General features: G+C 43.8%; 1 protein-coding gene across 6 annotated transcripts in view; it reads left to right on the top strand.

The window, feature by feature from the left end:
• Positions 1 to 20,872, top strand: part of ATG7 (autophagy related 7) — a 285,204-nt gene that overhangs the window by 27,870 nt on the left and 236,462 nt on the right. For 5 of the 6 annotated variants that reach the window (XM_019537035.1, XM_019537037.1, XM_019537033.1 and 2 more), the window contains exons 7-12: positions 25 to 174; positions 11,224 to 11,312; positions 12,988 to 13,109; positions 15,320 to 15,413; positions 16,605 to 16,749; positions 18,477 to 18,635. In XM_019537035.1, coding sequence (XP_019392580.1) covers positions 25 to 174; positions 11,224 to 11,312; positions 12,988 to 13,109; positions 15,320 to 15,413; positions 16,605 to 16,749; positions 18,477 to 18,635 — 759 coding nt within the window. The remainder of the gene's footprint in view (positions 1 to 24; positions 175 to 11,223; positions 11,313 to 12,987; positions 13,110 to 15,319; positions 15,414 to 16,604; positions 16,750 to 18,476; positions 18,636 to 20,872) is intronic. The other variant, XM_019537034.1, reaches the window with a different exon arrangement.

Below are 20,872 nucleotides of genomic sequence, written 5' to 3'. Positions count from 1 at the left end.
TATTAATAAATCTTTTGTCTTCAGATTCAAGCACTCCAGAAGGCATATGATGAACTTTGCCAGAAAGAAGGAGTTACAGCTTTGCCTTGCTTTTTAATCAAATATCACAATAATTCTGTTTTGATGTCCCTGCTTAAAAATTGGAATGAATTTTTCCAAGATCCAGGGGAGAAGGTAAGAATTCTGGATGTTGTAATATACAAGAAATGATTGTGCTGAATCTACCAACCCTCTGAATTATGTTTTTACTAGGTACAGTTGCTGAGTAGACAATGGTCAAATCACTACACAGCAGCTCCCAGGAATTCTAGGTGCTTAAGCCTAAATGGTATTAGTGGAGTAGCCAAAAGTCTCAGCATCACAAGATAGTTTAAAATAGTTTAAATCTTTGATTCTTTAATTGTTCTGTGTTTAGTTTTTTTTCAGCATTTTGTAGATAAGAATAATTGGGTGTTAAGAGGAATTGTCATTTCCAAAATTCTTTGCCCATGTATAGCATTATGCAAGTGAAAAGCACACTTATTAATTCCATAGATTTCATAGACATTAGGGCTGGAAGGGACCTTTTTAAGATCATCCGGTCCAGCCCCCTGTCCAAGGGGCAAGAAGTCAGCTAGGGTCAAAGGATCCCAGCAAGATAAGCATCCAAATGTTTCTTAAAAGTGTCCAAAGTAGGTACTTATACCACCTCTGGGGGAAGTCTGTTCCAGGCCCTGGGGGCTTGGACAGTAAAGAAGTTTTTCCTTACGTCTAGCCTAAAATGGTCTTGCAGAAGTTTGTGACTGTTGGACCCTGTCATCCCTTGGGGTGCTTTGGTGAAGAGGCATTCCCACAGATCCTGATGCACAACCCTGATGTACTTATAGGCTGCCACCAAGTCATCCCGAGCTTGCGCTTCTTCAGGCTGAAGAGTCCCGTAGCTCGCAGCCTCTCTTCATAAGGCCTGTTCTCTTGCCCTCTGATCATGTGTGTGGCTTTCCACTGCACTCTTTCAAGCTTCTCCATGTCCTTCCTAAATTGTGGAGCCCATAATTGGATGCAGTACTCCAGCTGAGGCCTCACCAAAGCCGAGTACAGCAGGAAGATGACATCCTGGGTATTGCTTGAGATGCATTGGAAGATGCAAACCAGAGTTTTGTTTGCTTTGCCAGCTGTGGTATCACATTAGTGGCTCATGTTCATCTTTTAATTAGTCATGGCCCCTAGATCTCTTTCAGTTATGGTGCTAGCAAGTGTAGTATTGCTGAGCCTCTAAGTGTGGTGCAGGTTTTTTTCCCTGAGGTGGAGCACCTTCCATTTCTATGTATTGAAAGCCATCGTGTTTTCGTCCGCCCACCTTGCAAGCCTATTGAGGCTGGCTTGGATCACCAGCTTATCCTCAAGTGTGGACACTCTTTCCCAAAGTTTGGTGTCATCAGCAAACTTAGCTAATCTGCTTCTGACACCAGTGTCCAGATAATATATGAAGACATTAAAGAGTACAGGTCTGAGAATGGAGCCTTGGGGGACATCACTAGTCACAGAATGCCATGTTGATTCAATTCCATCAGCTACCACTCTCTGGATCTGACCCCAACGCCAGTTCCCCAGCCATCGGACTGTGGACTAGTCAAGGCCACAGTTGCCTAATTTTTCCATAAGGACATCATGGGGACCACCAGGTCAAAGGCTTTTTAAAGTCCAAATATATATCAACCTCTTCCCTTTTGTCCAGGTCATAGAAGGAAATGAGATTGGTCAAACAAGACCTATCTGCAGCAAACCCGTCCTGGCTATCCCTCAGAAAGTTGCCTTCTGTTAGCCTGTCAAGAATGGTTTATTTGCTCATTTTTTTCCAAAAATCTTCCCAGGGATTGAAGTCAAACTGATTGGCCTGTAGTTTCCTAGGTCATCTTTCCTCCCTTTCTTGAAAATGGGCTCCACATAGGCCCTCCTCCAGTCTTCAGGTACTTCACCCAAGCACCATGAGTTCTCCAATATTCTTGCCAGTGGCTGCACTATGATGCCTGTCAGTTGTTAGCACTCTTGGGTGTAGTCTATCTGGACCAGCTGATTTGTGGGGGTCTCAAGATGTTCCCTCACAAGATCCATGCCAATGGTGGTCATATATTCACCCTCACCCTGGTCATCCCACATCATGTTGGGCAGGGTGATCCCTTTAGTCTGATGAAAAACTGATGCAAAGTAATTATTAAGCAGATTGGCTTTTTCCTGGGTGTCAGTAGTCAGCTGCCCCAGTTGGTTTATTGGGGTCCAATGTTGCCCTTGTTTTTCTTTTGACTCCCCACGTATCTGAAGAAGGACTTTTTATTGTCCTTGATTCATATAGCCAGTTGGAGTTCAATTGCAGCCTTGGCTTTCCTAGTTTGCTCCCTGCAAGTGAGAACCAGTATAGAATATTCCTCCTTAGTGGTGTTTCCCGTCTTCCATCCTGTATAAGCCTCTCTTTTTAGATGTAGGAGGTCCATGAGTTCCCTGTTGAGCCAAGGGGATTGTTGACCCCTTTTACCACCTTTCCTATGGGTTGGGATGGACTCCCGTTGTGCTTCTAAGATTGCTTCCTTAAGGAGCAACCACTTGTCTTGAACTCCCCTCCCTGTAAAATCATGGCCTCAGGGCCTCAAGAATAAGCCTCCTGAGCTTATGAAATTCAGCATTCCTAAAGTTGAGGACCACTACATTGCTGGCTAAGCTGCCAGCTTTGCGATGGATAGTGAAAGTGATGAACTCATAGTCACTGTCACCCAGCTTCCCTTCGATTCCTAGGTTGCTGATTAGATCACCCCCTTTGGCCAGTACCAGATCCAGCAGCACCTCTACCTCTTTTTGCTCCATAAACTTCTTGAGACAGGTGGAGCTCATCCACGCATGTAAGGAAGCTTTGAGACCAATCAGATTTGGCCAAATGCTCTTCCCATGAGATGTCTGGGAGTTGAAGTCTCCCATGACAAACATGCACTGAAAGCGTGCAGCCTTGGCCAGTTCCCTGGTGAATTCTTGGTCAAGCTCTTGTTCCTGGTTTGGAGGTCTGTAGTAGACTCTTACCATTGTATTCTCTTCACTTATATTCTATCCCAAAGGGTCTCCAGTTGTCCTCCTTGGCTGCCAGTCTCAGTTTGTAAGGACATTTAGATCTCCTTCACATAGGGAGCTACACCCCCCACCCCTTTTTTCAGTACAATCTCTCCTGTTCAGAGTATAGCCATTTATATCCATAGTCCAGTCATAAGAGGAGTCCCACCAGATCAGTTATCATTATAAGATCGTAGCCATTTTTGTTTAGCAGAAGAACTAGTTCCTCTTCTTTATTCCCCAAACTCCTAGCATTAGTGTACAGACAAGTAAGTATGCTTTGGGAGGCCCTAGGCTTCCTTGTACTCATGGAGAAGCTCTGTTCCTGGGCTGCGGTAGGAGTGGGTTTCCTTGAGCATCCTAACCTGCTGATCTTGTGGTTGATGCTTGGTGAGCTTGCTCCAGTGGTTGTTTGCCCATCCACCAGCAAGCTTAGTTTAAAGCCTGGTTGAGCAGGTCAGCATTCTGGCTGAGATCTTCTTCCCCAGTGGAGTGAGGTGGAAATGCACACTTACTCTTAATTTGCCTGCACTTTAGGGAGCCTAGAACTTTACAGGAGCATGGAACACCTTGTTTCTATTCGTCTGTAATGCCAGTGCAACACCAAAATATTACATAGAAGTGACCTATAAAAGGTCATTTTTGTCATAAAAAAGTGTTGAGATGCAGCATCTTCTGGAGTCCCAGCAGTAATGCAAAAGCTTTGAAAAACCTGACTCCCTTTTTTAAAGCCACTGGAAAAATCTTTACATTGTTCAAATATAGATGTAAGGGTCTCAGGTGGATTGAATGTGGATTTAATCTTTCTCTGCATTTTTGCTTTTAAGTGTGAAGCACTGTGTGTTACTTATAGTGAAAAAAAAATTTAAAAAAAGAATTTCCACCCTGATAATGCATGAAGCAGCTGAATTCTGTTGTACTCTGTACTTACTGCTGACACTGATAAATTTGCCACCATGTTGTTCAGTTGCTTAATTTTGTTTTGGGTCCTTCTGAAATTCATCCGTGTCATCTTTTATTCCCGACTAACCTTATCTTATAGCATGGACAGGTGTAATGTTTGTAGCTCTCAAAGTTAACAAGTGCTTTTAAAGCACTCTAAAAACTGAGGGAACAGACTCTGCATAGCATTGAAGCTCTACAAATTGGCCTGAACCAAATAAATAACCCTGGATGAAACAGGAATAGGAATGACTTTGAAGTGCTTTACTATGACATGTTTCATGTTAAGTGTGTACCTTCCAGCAGGGCTTGATTAGGGAGTTGGTTGGTTTGGTGTACTCTTACTTTCAACCCCTGACCCTTCCCAGCATAGCCTTTCTGACTTGCTCCCAACTCCACACCCTTGGAGTCATAGACTGTGCATGTGACTTTCCGTTGTAAAGCAAGGTGCAAAGGTATGCTGCAGCACCACTTTTGGGACCACCCCCCCCTGGAACTTGGCTTCTCAAATGCAACATGATCTCAAGAATGTATCCCCTTATGTACCACACTGCCTGCACCTGAAAAATGTCTTTGTCTGTGAAGCTTTGCATGAACTGTAGGTGAGCATAGGGTCATGAACACCTTCTTTATCTTGAATGAGGAGAGCTCCCAAAGGTCCCTCAGGAACAGCCATGAGGCCCAGGTTCTTTACGAACAAATCACAGAAGAGATGGCAACTTGCAGGAACAACCAAGGCTGGCACCAGTGCTAGACCAAGGTGAAGGTACTGAAGGTATGGTACAAGAGAGCCCATGATACAAGTTGTATTTTAAGTACCCAGCAGGTGCCATGCCCATACTAGGACGATCTGTCTATGGGTCCTTGGTAGAGACTGCTCCAGTGAACCCCCCCTTAGTTGTTAATTCTGGTGGAGCCAGAGCTGTCCAGTGACAGCAGTAACATTGACCTGGAAGAATGCTAGAAGGCTCTGGCCCAAGGCCTAGCCCAGCCATAGCTGAGAAGACCCTCGTCCTATTCAGGACTGCTGAGCAGATGTATGAGCCCTTTGGGCAAGTCAGCATGACTGGCACAAGTCTTGAGGAGGAGCAGCCAGTCAGGCTGCTATTTTCCCAAGCCCTTGTCCTGCCACCATCTCTCTTCACTACAGTGTTCTCAGCACTGACATCCAAGGCACCCGGAGGGAATGCCAGGTCCCAGCTCTCTGGAGGGAATGGCTGGATGCCAACCCAACTGGGGAGTGCCAGGGTACCCACACTACACTAGAACTGCATAGTGCTAGCAAAGCTGGTATTCCCTTGGGGTGGGGGGGAGAAAGGAAGGCGATTGGAGTGTGTAAAAAGGAGCTGCTTAACACAAGCATCTCCCTGTTAAGCTGTGCTTAATAGGGAACAAGAGGTCAGTCGTTTTCTTTCTGTTGCATGATTGCCTGAGCCTAAGGCAGCTTGTGTTAAAGCAACAGTGTCTCCTTTCTGTTATAAAGCTAGTGTACCCAGTGTGGGGTATGTTTAGTTAAGGCAGTACCCTGACTTTCTATTTTGTTTTATGAACTGGTGTCTTGGGTTGGTAGTTTTGGGGAGGAAGAGATACCAGCAGTGCCTGGAGCAAGGTGGAGGCAGGCCCCAGAGCAGGGCAGAGCTAGTGCCCAGAGCAGGGCACAGATAGCTAAGATAATGAGAGAAAGGGGAGGAGGCCTGGAAGGCCTGTTCCCCACAAGGGCTGAGTTATTGAATGGTAACACCTGCAAGTTATGGACAGGGGTACATTGAGATTTAGAGGCAGTGGTTCTTCTATTCACTCAGCGAGTCCTTGCTGTTGTATTATTAAAAGTCCTGGGAAAAGTTTACAAGCTTTTGCAGCTTGATCTTGACACCTTGCGGGCAGGGCTGGAGGTCTCCAAGAATGTATCCCACCACCCAGCATCTGTACCACAGTCAGAGAGTCTCCCAGATTCTGATATGGTCACTTCCTCCCAAGGGCTGAAGAAGAATTTTTCTTCAGAATAGCAGACAGATCAAGCTTTGGTAGAGATTGAGGTGAGAGAGGAGAGGAGGCAGTTAACTGAAAATAGTAAGTCATCTCTGGCAGTGGGAGTTGAAGGGTAAAGCAGCCACACAAGCTTGTCATTCCAGCAAGGCACTGATATAATCCAGTCTTCTGATGTAACATGAGACCTTTCTCTCATGCAAGCCCACGTCTCATGGGAAGGCCCAGTGACTTAAAGCCATGAAACAGGACTATCTCCTACAGCACAGGCAGTGAGGCTTCCAGTGGCCACCTTGTGTACCTTCTGCTGTTCTGTAGTCGGGGCAAGAAGGGAGGGTTACATTAGCATAAACCATAGAGACCTGCAACTTTTGAAAGAATGTTGGGAACATTCTTGTAAGGAGGCAAACTGTGGCTGTGCCTCCTGTAAATTACAGGGGAAAGTTCCCTCGGCAGCCCAAGTCAGCCAAAATTGACTCTGCACCCTAGGATCATTGAAGACTGCCTGTGTATTTGGCAGTAGGCCTGTGCAAATAGGTAAGTATTTGATTCTGATTCTGCTGATTCAGAAGAGACTGATTTGATTTGGAGGTTCGGATCACTGTCCTGAATCAATTTGGCCGAATCAGCTTCAGAAGATTCAGCACCTATTTTGGGAGATTTGGCCATAGAGTATAATGGGGAATCACTGAAATACTTATAACTTGGTCACTTTTTGGTTGATTCGGATAAAAATTGCAGGAAAGGTAGCCGCTTCTGAGGGCATGAAAGCCTGCCAGGTTTCAAGGAGATAGGTGCAGGGGTTTGAGGGAAACTGGGCCTCAGGCTACTGACAAGCAAAACTCCTGACATGGGTGACACTGTGTGTTAAGGTGTGCCCTCACTGGCTCTGGGGCCTGTACATGATATGGTAGTGTGTCCCAGTGAGGCTTCCTCCTTCCCTCCAGCCTCAGCCTAGTCCACCACTTTAAATGACGACAGGTAAGCAGTGCACTGCAGCACAGTAGCACTAGCATCTTAGGCAGTCAAGCTGTCACAGATGAGAGCCTTTCTTTCCTTTCCTGCAGGAGCTTCTTTTCCAGCAGCTGCCAGACAACACTCTCTGGCAGCCGCAGTCCTGGGGCTTAGATGTGCCCAGGGCCCTACATCCTTCCTGTTGGCTGACTGGGGACAGGTGCTAGGGGTGTTGGTTTAAGGAACTGGCAGACCAGGTCCTTTGGGTCAATCTGGTATCTTTTAGTAGACCAACTGAATAATTAGAGAAATATATCTTAGCAAGCTTTCAGGTTGAAAAACCCTTCGTAAGGCTGAGGAAGCACCTCCATTTGGTCTGTGTGATATTCCTGGATGGAAGGAATAGTAAAGATGCCAGAGGCTGGCCTGGCATGCAATGCAGGCAAGAAAGTCAGTCAGTGAAAGTGGAAATGGAGGTGTCAGGGGGTGACAGACAAGCTGGGGAGAGGGGCAGGGAAAAGGGATGTAACAGTGCAGGTAAATATGGAGAGGAACCTGGGGAATCGGGTGTCTTGCAGGTTGTGGTGTGTCAGGATTCTACTGTCTATATTGATTGAGTCCATGAGTTTCTGTACCTAGGAGGTTAATGAAGTGAAGTACATATGCCCGGCTCTGAAAAGTGGTTTGTAAATTCATACAAGCACTAAACCTTGCTAACCTAACCTCATCACCACAAGCCAACTTCCTACAGCTCAAAACGCAAAACCTGCCAACAATCTCCAGTACCCCCACAAACTGCACACCAGAATCTATCAAAGGCAAGAATACCCAACTGCCTGTGGGGGCAGATTCCTCACAAAACACCTACTCTGTCTCCAGTCTCTCAGGCTTGATCCTGAAAGGAAATTTACAAACCACTTTTCACAGCCGACCTTATGAACTTCACTTCTTCAGCCTTTTAGGTACAGAAACTGAGATCCCGGGGGGGAGGGGAGTTGGGAGTCCAAGAAGAGTGGTCATTCCTTAAGGAGATGATCCTCCAAGCTCAAAGGGTGGCAATCCCAACAAGGGTCAAAGGGAGCAAGAGTGCTCAAAAGCCCCCTTGGCTAACAAAAAGCATCAAGGAACATCTCAAGACTAAAAAGGAGGCGTACGCCCAATGGAAGGGAGGGGCCATCACCAGGGAGGACTATACAGCCGTTGCTTAGGTTTGTAGGGGGGCTATTAGGAAGGGTAAGGCGAAGATGGAACTGGGACTAGTAACCCAGATCAAGGGTAATAACAAGTCTGGGGAACTCCCCTCATGCCAGCACAGAGCTGGAAAAGGATCTTAGAGTCATTATTGACTGAAAGATGAACATGGGCCACCAATGTGGGGATGCAGTCACAAAGGCCAACCACACTTTGTTATGTATCCACAGATGCGTCTTGAGCAGGTCCGAGGAGGTGATCCTCCCCCTCTATATGACATTGGTCAGGCTCCAGTTGGAGTACTGCATCCAGTTCTGGGTGCTGCACTTCAGGGGGGATGTGGACAACATGGAGAGGGGCCAGAGGAGGGCCGCTTGCATGATCAGGGGGCAGCAGGGCAGGTCCTATGAGGATAGGCTGTGGGATCTGAACCTGTTCATTCTCCACAAGAGGAGACTGAGAGGGGATCTGGTGGGCATCTATAAAACTGGGCAAGGGAGACCAGCAGGCAATGGGAGAGTCCCTGTTCCCCCGAGCACTACCGGGAGTAACAAGGAATAACGGCCATATGCTGACAGAGAGCAGATTCAGGCTGGATATCAGGAGGCACTACTTTACAGTCAGGGCAGCTAGGATCTGAAACCAACTTCTAAGGGAAGTAGTGCTGGCTCCTACCCTGGGGGTCTTTAAGAGGAGGCTAGATAGACACCTTGCTGGGGTTGTCTGACCCCAGCATTCTTTCCTGCCTGTGGCAGGGGGTTGGACTCTGATCTGCTTAGGTTCCTTCCGACCTTACTAACTATGCAACTCATGGACTCAGTATAGACATTTGGATCCTCCAAATCAATTTGGAATTTTTTTGTCTTCTCTTGATTTGATTCGGATTCAGAGATTCAGCCTCTGAATCAGGCCAAAGCTTTGCACAGCCCTATTTGGCAGCCACAGACAGACAAGGGTCCTCACGTAGGAGCTCAGGGGCTGGTGTACCTACTGTTTCAGGAGCCTAAAGCAAGTGTGGAAAGGCCTTTGATAAGGAATGCATGAAATGTTTGTGGCGTTCATCACTTATGATTACACTGGCATGACTTGGTGATGACTTGGGGTGAACACCTTCATCTGGTGCTGCTCCCACAGTTGCTGGTGGGGGCCTAAGAACACAAGCTGACACAGCAGCTCAAATAATAGAGGTGGGGTTATGTGGTAAGGCAGGCTACCTCTGCCCATTCCTCCCATCTGGCATCTTGGTTATGCTGTGAGCAGTGCTCTGTCATTCTCGGCAGCCCCAGCTGGTCTTTTCTCCCAGCCTACCAGATCACACCCCTGCCCCCACCCCCCACATTGTGAGACCCTCAGTACTTTTCGTCTGTTCCTCAAAGTGGCCAAATGTACGTTCCATAGTTGTCCAGCAACTGCTTAGCCAGTATTTGAGGCCAGTATCCCAGCAGCCAGTTATCCAGCGTAGAGCTTCATGGGCCACAAGACGAGCAGGTCAGCCTGTTCCTGAGCAGGGCAGAAATAGTCGCTCTGCCTTTCAGTTATATGGTGGGAGCACCAGGGGATAAATGTTACCTGCATTATCAGGGACACAAATTAGAATTTCTGAAGACTGGCGTTGTAAACCTTGCCTGACCATTCAGTGGTCCCCAATGCCTTGTACGTAATTGAGCAATTGAGAATAGTAGTGGATGTGTGCTAAGCTGCAATACACCAGGAGTGAGAATGTGGATATCATCAGTGACCCCAATGCGGCTTGGAAATCTCATCCAGGCAAATCTAGCTGTTGACCACCTGTGGGTTAGTCCTGAAGCAGAGGAAGTGTGGTGCCAGCATGCTTGGAAGAGTCCTGATGTTCTAGAACAGTAAGGTAGATATGGCTGGGGATGCAAAGACTATCCCCTATGAATATGAGAGCAGAGCTAGCATTTTGTTTCTCTGTAAGACTGTAAGACAAGGTATCTCTAAGGGTCCAGTCTCTGCTTCTACAGAGAAGGCGATGTGTGTGAAACTGAACATCATTCCCAAGATTAAGTGGACCAGCCCTACAGTGACTGGAGATTAAATACCAAACAGACAACTGGAGATTAAATACCCATAAGGCTCTGCCATTTGCATTCTTCTATCCTTGGAAGCCTCTGGGGAATCCTGATCAAGAAGCATACTGTGGTGCCAGCTCACTAGCCCCCTAGGTGTGGAGCAGCACACTGATTGGCTACAGTACGCAATGAACACTTTACCTGGGACAGGCCCATATGCTTGCTCAGTACTGTAGCATTGCAAAGTGTGGTGGTATTCAAAGTGTACAGACATATGTATGTGTCTGTACCCTTAGTGTTTTGCATCATTTTTGCTACTTGGTACTAAAGTGATGAGAACATAACTCAGTAGTGGAGGATGAAGAAGGTATAATTTGTGTTGGACAGAGGCCTGTAAAGCAAGTCATGTTTCATGATCAGAGAAGAAATTAAAATGGTCATGGAAGTAATTAATGTCTTCCTTGAAATATACTAAAAACTAAAGGTGGAGTTTGAAAATGGTAGTGCAAGTACAGTTTGAAATTATATAAGATCATTGATACAAGTGTACTTTACAAGAATCCTGAATTATCCTAGAATGAATTTTTCCCTTAATGTTTATTTTGGAAGGAAACATCAGTACCTCAAATTAAGACCCAGTTATTTAAGTGCTTTTGTAGTGGATTGTCCTAGCCAGGGATTTTATCTCATTTGTTAGCTCAGCATTTGATAGCCTGTCTGCTTTTAGTTCATGATCATCCACCAAATTAATTGGGAGGCTTGTTTAAGAATTGAGCAAAGATCTGAGTAATGATAGGCTTTTACAGGTTCTGTAATAGGTACGTAAGTAACTTGGAGAATATGTATGCTTCTGTGAAGTATGTGTCTTATTAGGTGGCCAAAAGAATAAATCTGGAAGCTGTGGTAAGCATTACATTGAGAAAGATAGCATCCAATGTGATCTCTCATGGTTATAACTTTTTAATATAAAAATGCATAGCAACTATTAATATGGCCTATATGCTATTATGAATTAAATATTCAGTAAAACTGTTTTTATTTTCAGGTGACAATTGGAGTTTATGATCCAGGCAATTTTGCCCAGTATCCAGGATGGCCACTTAGAAATATACTGGTTCTGGCAGCCCAGAGATGGTACTTGTTTATCTTTCTTTTTTCCAACAGCACTTGACATGCACAATCCACCTCAGCCCTAACTTTGCTCCCTGAAACATACAGAAGTAACGGAAAAAGTCAAAATGTAGAATGTTTCCAGGAACTTGTTGGGAATGGTTCTCTGCAAATAAGAGCCAAGATTTCTCAGTTGTGTATGAGAACTTACTTTTGACCTTCCTGCATTCCCTCTTCCCCCCCCACCTATCCCTCTGCTTTTAGTGAGTGAGGAAAAGGGACTGGTCCAGCTCCAGCCACCAGATAATCATGTGCTGCTCAGAGTCATCCTTCTTTCCCATTTTTATTTGTTCATTTCCAGACTTATTGCCTGTGCTTAAACTTCCTCACTTTGAAATTCCCTCAAAATAGAATTTCACCTGCTACTATTCTGCTTGTAGTACAGACTTATTCTTGAGAAGTGCAATGTGTGTCAGAGAGGATTTTTTTGAGGAATTTGCAGGATTTTTAAAACTGAGTTTAAACTAATGAGCAGCAACTTCCACTTCAGAATGCTGTAAGCTTTTGCATGACTGAATAGAAGCAAAACCTGAAAGCAGTTTGTGCTCTGGATTCTTGTGTTCGTATAGGAACGACTTGATAAGAATGCATGTGCTACTGAGAGCTGTCTCACTTCATAGAATAACATTTCTGAATGACAAGAGACTCTGGAGAAGTAATGCTGACATGGTTCTGCCTGTACCTTGCCGAATATTTGGGGCTTTTTAATTTGACACATTGTCTTTGTATGACAACAATAGCCACCTAACATTGGGTTGTTTTTGCTAAAGCTTATCTTGCCAACTTCGTATTTTTACTTGAATGCTTTAATAATAGATGCAGTGAGAAAACAAACCTTCATCTTGGTACACTAACCATATTTTTTCCAGTATGTGTGGCTAGAACATATTTATGCCTGTCATGCAGTACGGCAATCGCAAATATTGTTCCCTGCACACCTAATAATAAAGAAATAATGAATAATGGGGGTCAAAGGCATAAGTGAGCTGTTGAGTGCCCTGAGCAGCAGCTGTGAATGGGGCAGTGTCAGCAGCCATGCAGTACCAAGGTGGCAATGCTGGAAGTGCATGTTCTGCTTTCTTGGTGCCTCACTCCTCCAGGGTTTGACCTGGGACTGGTGCCTCAGTCATCCCACCTTTATTAATTTGGAGGTGGAGCTAAGAGGGATAAAAAACCCCTATCAGAACAGGGACCTTGAGAAGCACACTGAGTCTAGAGGAAGTAGGACAGCAAGTTGTGATGATCTGACAATTTAACTTTGTTTAAATGGTACTCTGGGGCTTGTCTTATGTTTTGTGCCTTGAGATCAGTGTAACTAGCACTAAGTATCCTATGCAGACTGCGGTATTAAACATTGAGGCTGCAATCTGGACTTCTATGGTGTATCTGAACCACAGGATATTTGATCTTGCTGATATAGTAGGGAATTTGGAGGTTTCTTTATGGCTGTTGGCTGTTTACACACTTTATTACATGGGACTCATACCACTAGAAAATTGGTCATATTCAGAGTCTCTAAAGGATTACAGCTATATCAAACTAGAGGACTATTAAAATGAAGTTCCTGCTTAACTGCTCCTCCTTTCTCTCTTGGAGAAATTCTATATCACTTATAACTTCCTTGTTTTTTTAATGCCAGGGGTAGTCATCTCCATTCAGTTGAAGTACTCTGCTTCAGAGACAGAACCATGCAAGGGGTAAGAGATGTAACGCATAGTATCATCTTTGAAATAAAGCTTTCACAGCTGGCACTGAGTCCAGGTAATCTACTTTCAGCAATTTCAGAGTTACTTGACTTGCTTCTCTATAATTACTTTAGAGATAAAAGAAGGATTAATGCTGCTAAATCATTGCATACGTTAGCACCTGCCTCAGCTATTGTGCATCTTAAATTATTCAGGTGTCTCTATAAAGAAAATAGGTTTATCTTCCAGAAAGCGGATGTGTTTCCATGAATAAAAATCAATTTTCTCTCATCTCAATACCTTTCTGCATTTACTTTTATTGTAGGAATAATGTGACTTGTAGTAGGCCTCTTGAAGGCTCAGATCGAGCGAAAACATTTACTCTTCAATCTGTTACAGTGCATACATAATCTGTAGTATCTTGCATTATTACATGCTTAAACTGTATATTGTCACAGATATGCTTGATCATTTTAATTATATGAAACTAGATTCTCATGGGAGCAGAGGGTGGATTTATAAAACTGTAAGCATCTCACTTGTTATGTAAGCTGGGAAGTTGGATCTATATTTCATGCTGTTAGCATTTGAAGGAATTTATAACATACTTGTAGACTGAGAGCACCTTGGTGGTTGTGGATAACATTTCATCACAATATAGCTCCTTTCCTAGAAGGAGTTCTGTACTTAACAAATAATAGTTGGGCAAAAGCCACAATTGCCACATATCATTCTACTTACTTTACAGAAAGAAACATGGAGACATGGGGAGGTGATGATCACTTAACACACAATTCTGCAGATAATTATCTATATGCTATAAGTTTTTAGTTGTTTGCAGCATTGAGGCTTGGATGTTCTGACTTTTTTCTGACTGTGAGGATTGAATTGTGTTGTTTATTGCATATAATAATCTTGAGAGAGATCAGCATGGATATATAAAAAGATTAATTAATAGGCTGGCATATGTGGTCACAATAAATCGCATATAATCGCTCCTAATAAAGTCAACCGCCCTCATGTGTGTCTCTATCTGAAAAGTGCTGGGCGTGGTTTGTTTGTGTGCAATATGCTAAAAGTAGAGCATCTACAGATAATAATATTTAAATATTATTAGGGCTGTCAGTTAATTGCAGGTAACATACGTGATTGATGCAAAACAAATTAACGAGTTAATTTTTGTAATGAACGTTAATTGCACATGTCCATTTTGAGCAGATTGGCCAAAATGTGGCAGCGACAGCAACTGCTGCTTGGTGTGGGGGAAAAGTGGCCCCTCCCCCTTGCCGGGCCCTTTTTGCTGTGACTGCCCAGAGCCCGTGTCTGGGCTGCCTTGTGCTTCTCTCCATCCCCATTGCTGCTGCCTACAGACCACCCAGTGGCAGTGCAAAGGAGTTGCAGGGCAACCTGGGCATGGGCTCTGGGCAGGTGCAGCAAGAAGGGCCTAGCAGTGGCCAGGGTGAGGGGCAGGTTTTCCCCCTCACTGAGCAGCAGTTTCTGCCTACCTGCTGCTGCTGCTGCTGCTCAGCGTGGGCAGGTGAGTCTGAGCAGGCACAGGGTGGGCCAGCGTCAGGGCTGTTTGCACGGGTTCTGGCCAGTCTGCTCTGACCAGTGTGAGTCCAGAGCAGGTGTGGGGCAGACTGGAGTCGGGGCTGGGGCTGTGTGGGCTGGGGGAGGAACCTCAGGGTGCACGGGCTCCAGGCTGGTGGGGGGGGAGGGGTTGGGAGGGAAGGTGGTGACTATTGTTTAACTGTATAATCAAAATTGCAACTTTTTTTACACTCGCAATTAATTGTGATTAATTTTGTAATTGTTTGTCAGCTCTCAATATTATATTGGATTTTAATCTGAAATTTATAAATTGCATGTGTTTGGAGAGCAGTCCAATTGGTTCCCTCTTGAGGGAACCTGACGTTCTGCTGTGCCCTGCCAAGTGATGTTCTTAAGAAGCTTACATATCCAGATATCTGGGGGCTGAAGGGTTAATTCCCAGGGGACTCCAGAGACTGCTCCAATAGATACTCTCACCTTTAAGCTAATCAAGTGCAGCTGAGTCTACTTAGGTTCAGCATCTAGATACCCAGTCTAGATGAAGAAAACATATTTTAGCTAAAACTTTTAAAGCAGCATGTTATAAAGCACAGCATTCTGGAAGTGCCACTCACTGCCAAATTTTAACCATATGTTGCCATGAAGAGCTGTATTTCTTAACATTCTGAGTTCATTTAGAGTTTCAGAAAAATGTTGCCAGGGTAAAAATTAATTGTGTGCATTTATATTAACAAGTAGATTGTCCAAAAGCTGTTGGATGGGAGAAGAACCAAAAAGGAGGCATGGGTCCAAGAATGGTGAATCTCAGTGAATGCATGGATCCTAAAAGGTGTGTGTTGATTTAAACCTTTAATAAGATAGGCAGGTCTCAGCTATATCGGACCGCAGATGAAATAGATGAAGGGAACAATGTGCCTCTCAGATGGTTGTCTAGTGGGAAAATGTTGTTGCAATAATATTAGTGCCCAGTCCTGGCCTCAGTTATTACCATTTGCCATACATACTCCCCTGAAAGATCCAATTGAAGATAATGGGACTTCTCAGTAAAAAGCCCTACAACCAGAAATAAGTACTTGCAAGGTAAGGTACTAAATTAAAGTTCAAATTGGTTATTTTTCAAAATTAAGCTGAAGGCAAGCTGTTGTCCATGCTCTTATTGTTCTTCATAATTTTTAAACGTAGCATTACTGTTGAAGACACTTAAAGTTATGTACCCAGTTGCTGAACTGACCAGAAATAAAGCCAGGATAGCCAGTACAGAGAATGTGCCATTGGTAAATTTCATGACTTGAATTCAGGTTTTGTATCTTTGAGGCGCAGAGAGCTTCCACGACAGGCCGAATGTCTTCAACTTCCACTGAAATCAGTGAAATCTTAGAGTGCTCAGTACCTTGTAGCATCAAATCCTTATTGAATAAATTTCATTTTTTGTGTAAACATTTCCATTCTTTCTTCCTTTGAGGTATACAGGTGAATAGTATTATTTCAAGCCATTCCTTAGAAAGGTGTGTGTTTAAGAGAGCCATATATAATGCAGATCAAATTCCTTTTGCTGAAAGGAAGTGATAAAAAACTCAAATTTTAAGATGGGAAGCAGAGAGACGTTTTAAATGAAGAATCAGCTTTAAGGAGAGCTGACTCCTACAGGTGAAAAAAAACTCCTATATTTGTCTCGTCTGTGTACAAGCTGCAGCAGTCTGATCTGACCAGTGCTTTAGAGGGATACTTAGAGACTGTAGAATGCAGTATCAGTCTGCAAATGAAAACTGATTGCCTGCTTTGCTATCTTTTGCAAAACTGCCATGCAACAAATGACACTGCTCTTTGCAGGTGCATATAATAATGTGTGTGTGGGATTGGGGTGTCATGCTGCTTGGAACAAGGAGAAGATTTGTAGAAGTTAGAAAGCTAGGGTGGCAAATGATATGCATCTTTTATCTGGCGGTGGCATTGAAAGGAAAACTGGCCTCTCAGAAAATTCATTATCAAGAGTGATCTTGCTTTGTTTTTAACTTCACAGGTTAGCTGAGTCATCAGTAGATCTTAATCTCAAACTGATGTGCTGGCGGCTAGTGCCTACACTTGACTTGGAGAAGGTTGTATCTGCTAAGTGTCTGCTGCTTGGAGCTGGTACGCTTGGGTGTAGCGTTGCCAGAACTTTAATGGTAAGTTCTAATTGAATCAAAGATGGGCTGATGTTTCATACATGTTTTCTAGCCCTGTGCTTAAGTATCCAATGAAATCAACATATATGAGCTACTCGAGACTTCGCCTTCCCCAGAATAACTTGCAATTCTGTGAATGTGATAATATAACAAAAAAAGATAATGTGTTCTTCAAGTTGCATTGCTGGAAAAGACTGAACTGGAGAGTCCTCAAAAAAAATTAAGCCAACAAAGCCAAATTGAAAATACTTGAAATTTACAGTTTTATAATTATACAAGGTTTGCCTTTAAGGGACCCTGGCAGATATTACATAAAATGTAGAACAATCTGCCCCATGTAGGGTGGCACTATGTGCAGCTTTCAGTTTGCTAGTGCGCAGGGAGCCCAAGATCATGTGCTGGTTGCCTTTGGGATCTGATCCCCAAAATCGTGCACCCTGCAGGGCACATGTGGCCAAGGGCATCTGGTTTATCATATCAAAGTCAACAGGGGTAGAAAGGTTGCCTCTGGTAGCATAATTTGATCTGTCAATACATATTACTCTTTTTTTTTTCTAATTGTAGTGATCAAAATGGGATGATTTGGATTTGGATAAGTGTGATCCTGTGTTGGCCAGGGGCTTGTACTAGATCAATGGGGAACTACTGTTTTTGCAAGCGTGCTACAAATTAATCAGGCACGCACCCCAAGTGCCACTCGGATACTTCTGCCCAGTCTACTGCTCTTCCTTCTGCTTCGTCTCCTGTGTTCCCTGCTCTATGTGCAGCTCTGCTGTCTGTTTCCTGCCCTATCTGCCACTGTGTTGGCTGTCCTCTCCCTAATTTGCCACATGCTGTTGTTGCATGTATGCTACAAGTTGGCTAGCTCTGGATTAAATGAATTCCCAGGGTCTCTTCCAACCCTATTTTTCCGTTATACGATTCTATGAAAAGATTTTTGCCATAATTTGATTCTAAAACTGTAATAGCTCAAGCGTTTTATTTTAACTTTTAGTGCAGGTAAAAATCTAGTATACTTACCAGCCAGTGGTTCTCAACCTTTTTAGTATCAAGGCACACCTCAGAAATTGATAGCTCTTAGTTTTCACTTTTATTTTTTGACTACAAAAAAAATAACAGTAGTTTTTCTGTTGCAAAGAACTCAGAGGATGTTTATACACATGCTCCAGGAGTGGAGGGAGAGGGGAAAACTTTAATTAGAGTGGCTCCAAGAACCGCTGTAATTAAAGTGCTCAGAGCATCATGTATATCAGTGTCTCTGTGCTGAAAAATGGCAGTGGGGCACTTTAACTGAAGTTCATTTGATGAGCTTTAGTTAGTGCCCCTGTCGCCGTTTTTCGGCTCGGGGACACTGATGTACGTGACACTGGAGTCTGCTGGAGCGTAGTAATTACCATGCTCCCACAGACTTGATTAATTACAGTGCATCAGAACAGCCTTGCTGTACATGTATAGCTACCCAGAAAGTCCACAGTGGGTAAGAACGGTTCTAACACTATGGATTATTAGCTGATACCAATGGGTTTATCCTGTGAATCATGTTTGTACAGTGCTAATATTGTGAGGCACCCTGTGGCACCCTTGAAAAGATCTCAGGGAACCTGAGGGTGCTGCAGCATCCCGGTTGATAATCACTGATCTAGACTGAAAGGTGTTTGTTAGTTGTTTGTTGTCTCATGTTGTTAAGATGTTACCAGTTCTTTGTATTTCTCTCCCCTTTTGCTTAGGGCTGGGGAGTCAGGAAGATTACATTTGTTGACAATGCAAACATTTCCTATTCCAATCCTGTACGACAGCCATTATATGAGTTTGAAGACTGTCTCAGTGGTGGGAAGCCTAAAGCACTTGCAGCAGCAGACAGACTACAAAAAATATTCCCAGGAGTGGTAAGTCAAATATTTTGGAAGTGTGAGTAAATATTGTGACAGAGTATAGTGAGAATACAACTACCTTTTGTCAGAATCAGACTCCACACGTTGCCCAACGACTAGGAAGATGACGATCCAATCACGCATGAGTGCTGCTACTCATTAACCAGAGCAGACAGGGAACAAACGCTACTTGCACACATTGCTCGCAATAGTTTTTTCCCATATTTATACACTTTGGTTGCTCATTACCATTCATTCTACCCTCGCCCCTCCTATGTTCCACCCATCTCTCCTCTGTCTTGAGCTCCGCCTCTGTTTACTGTTTGTTTTATTAACATGGAATTGCCTATGCATTTAATTCACTTACATGTCTTTTTGCTATGAGCACATTTAAGACCTTGACTCCTGCTCTTCATTCAATGGGCAGACTTTGACCAAAACCTGGAGGCTTCTGGAGGCTTCTTTACCAGTCACCATTCACCTTTTTGCATCTGTTCATCTCAGGTTCTGTTATCAATTATGTGTTGTTTTCCACATTCCAGTCTGGTTTTCTGTCTCATCTTCTACCATCTTCCACCCTTTTTGGGCCCCTGTATCTTATCTCGTTCCTCGCTGTAACTGGTTCACAGCCCACAGACTTATTTGCTGCTTTTTAAAGAAAAATGGTTAACCCAGTTAAGGTGGTTACTTAGCATAAGGAAATGGCTGGCTTAGCTATTATTCTGCCTTGTGATCAGCAGCTCTGCTAGGCCACAGGTCATGCCTTTATTCAGCTGCAAATCCAGTGCTCCTCAGGATCTAAATATTGTCACCCTAACAGCTTTAAATAGCTCTATAGGTTTCACAGAAGTTCAGGGCCGGAAGGGACCTTGTGAAATCATTGGGTCTAAGCCTCCTGTTCTGGGCAGGAAAGATTGCTGGGGTTAAATAACCCCAGCAAGGTGTGAATCCAGTCTTCTGTTGAAGATCTGCAGGGTAGTTGCCTGCAGTAACCCCACTGGGAGTCTTTACCAGAGTCTTGTCACACAAACCATGAAGAAATGTTTCCGTATATCCAGTCTGAAACCTTCTTTTAGGAGTTTATGGCCATTGCTTCTCGCTTTCCCCTGGGGCACTTTGGTGAATAGTTGTTCACGTAGCCCCTGATGCTCTCCCCTAAGACATTTGTAATCTGCTACCAAATCCCGACAAAGTCTTTTCTTTTTCCAGGCTGAACAGTCCCGTGTCTGTCAGCCTTTCCTCATATGGTTTGCTCTTCAGGCCTCTAATCATATGAGTGGCTCTTCTGTTGACTCTCTCAAGCTTCTCCACATCCTTCTGGATGCAATATTCTAGACTGCAGCTTCACCAATGTCGAGTAGAGTGGGAGGATAATGTATTTTGCTCATGTTAATGCTTAAAGAGAGAGAGGACAGAAAAATAAAACACCACAAAACAAACTATTGTACAGAACAGCAAACTATTGCAGCCATTTCCACATGCAGGTAGTTGAATTTACCTATAGCAATAAAATATGCACTAAAACAAGTAGCTGAGGATCTCAACTTCAGCTCTCTTACAACTTGCTGAACCAGCGATGTTGTCCAGTTTCTCTTCTTTGGTGTGTTTTAATGTGTTCTCAGAAATTATTGGTTATGGAACAGTTCCCCGGTTTTAAAGTGTTTAAAGGCTCTAAGCATTCCATACAATCTTTAGGATCTAGCCAGAGACCCTTCCAGAGTAAACAGTTTTTAGTGTTCTGTTGCATACACACTTAATTTTTATTGCATTTTGAGACAATTACACAAATGAAAGCCATCTCGCTTATCGCCCAGATCTATCTTCTTTTCCTGTCTGAGAGCTTCTTTTGCTGGACTTCCAAGTAATCACTTTGCTGGCTTTATCGTTATTGGCTAGATGGTATTCAGCAAGGACTGCATTACATTTTGTCAGGTGGAACTAGGGCTACTGCTTTTGTCCCTTTAATGTTGTCTCATTTTCAGCCTGTTGAAAAGGCTGAAAATTACTATTGGTACTGTCTGTTCTGAAAACACAAATTGAAAGTATTATACATAGAAGAGAATCTAAAAAGGCGAGTAGTATTGTATATGTTGTGCTTGGCAGAAGTTTTGAATGCTTAATAAATATAATTAATGCCAGATGAGCTTTATCCCAGGGTCTTGAAGGGAGGAAAAACCTGCAGCATCCTTATAGGCTCGGCAGTGCTACGTTGGATAGCACTACAGAAGAAAGAGACTTGGGGGTCATCATTG

Source organism: Crocodylus porosus, unplaced genomic scaffold (assembly GCF_001723895.1).
Source record: "Crocodylus porosus isolate Cpor-Errol unplaced genomic scaffold, CroPor_comp1, whole genome shotgun sequence".
NCBI classification, from domain to species: Eukaryota; Metazoa; Chordata; order Crocodylia; family Crocodylidae; genus Crocodylus; species Crocodylus porosus.
This window is presented reverse-complemented; position numbering and strand designations above follow the sequence as displayed.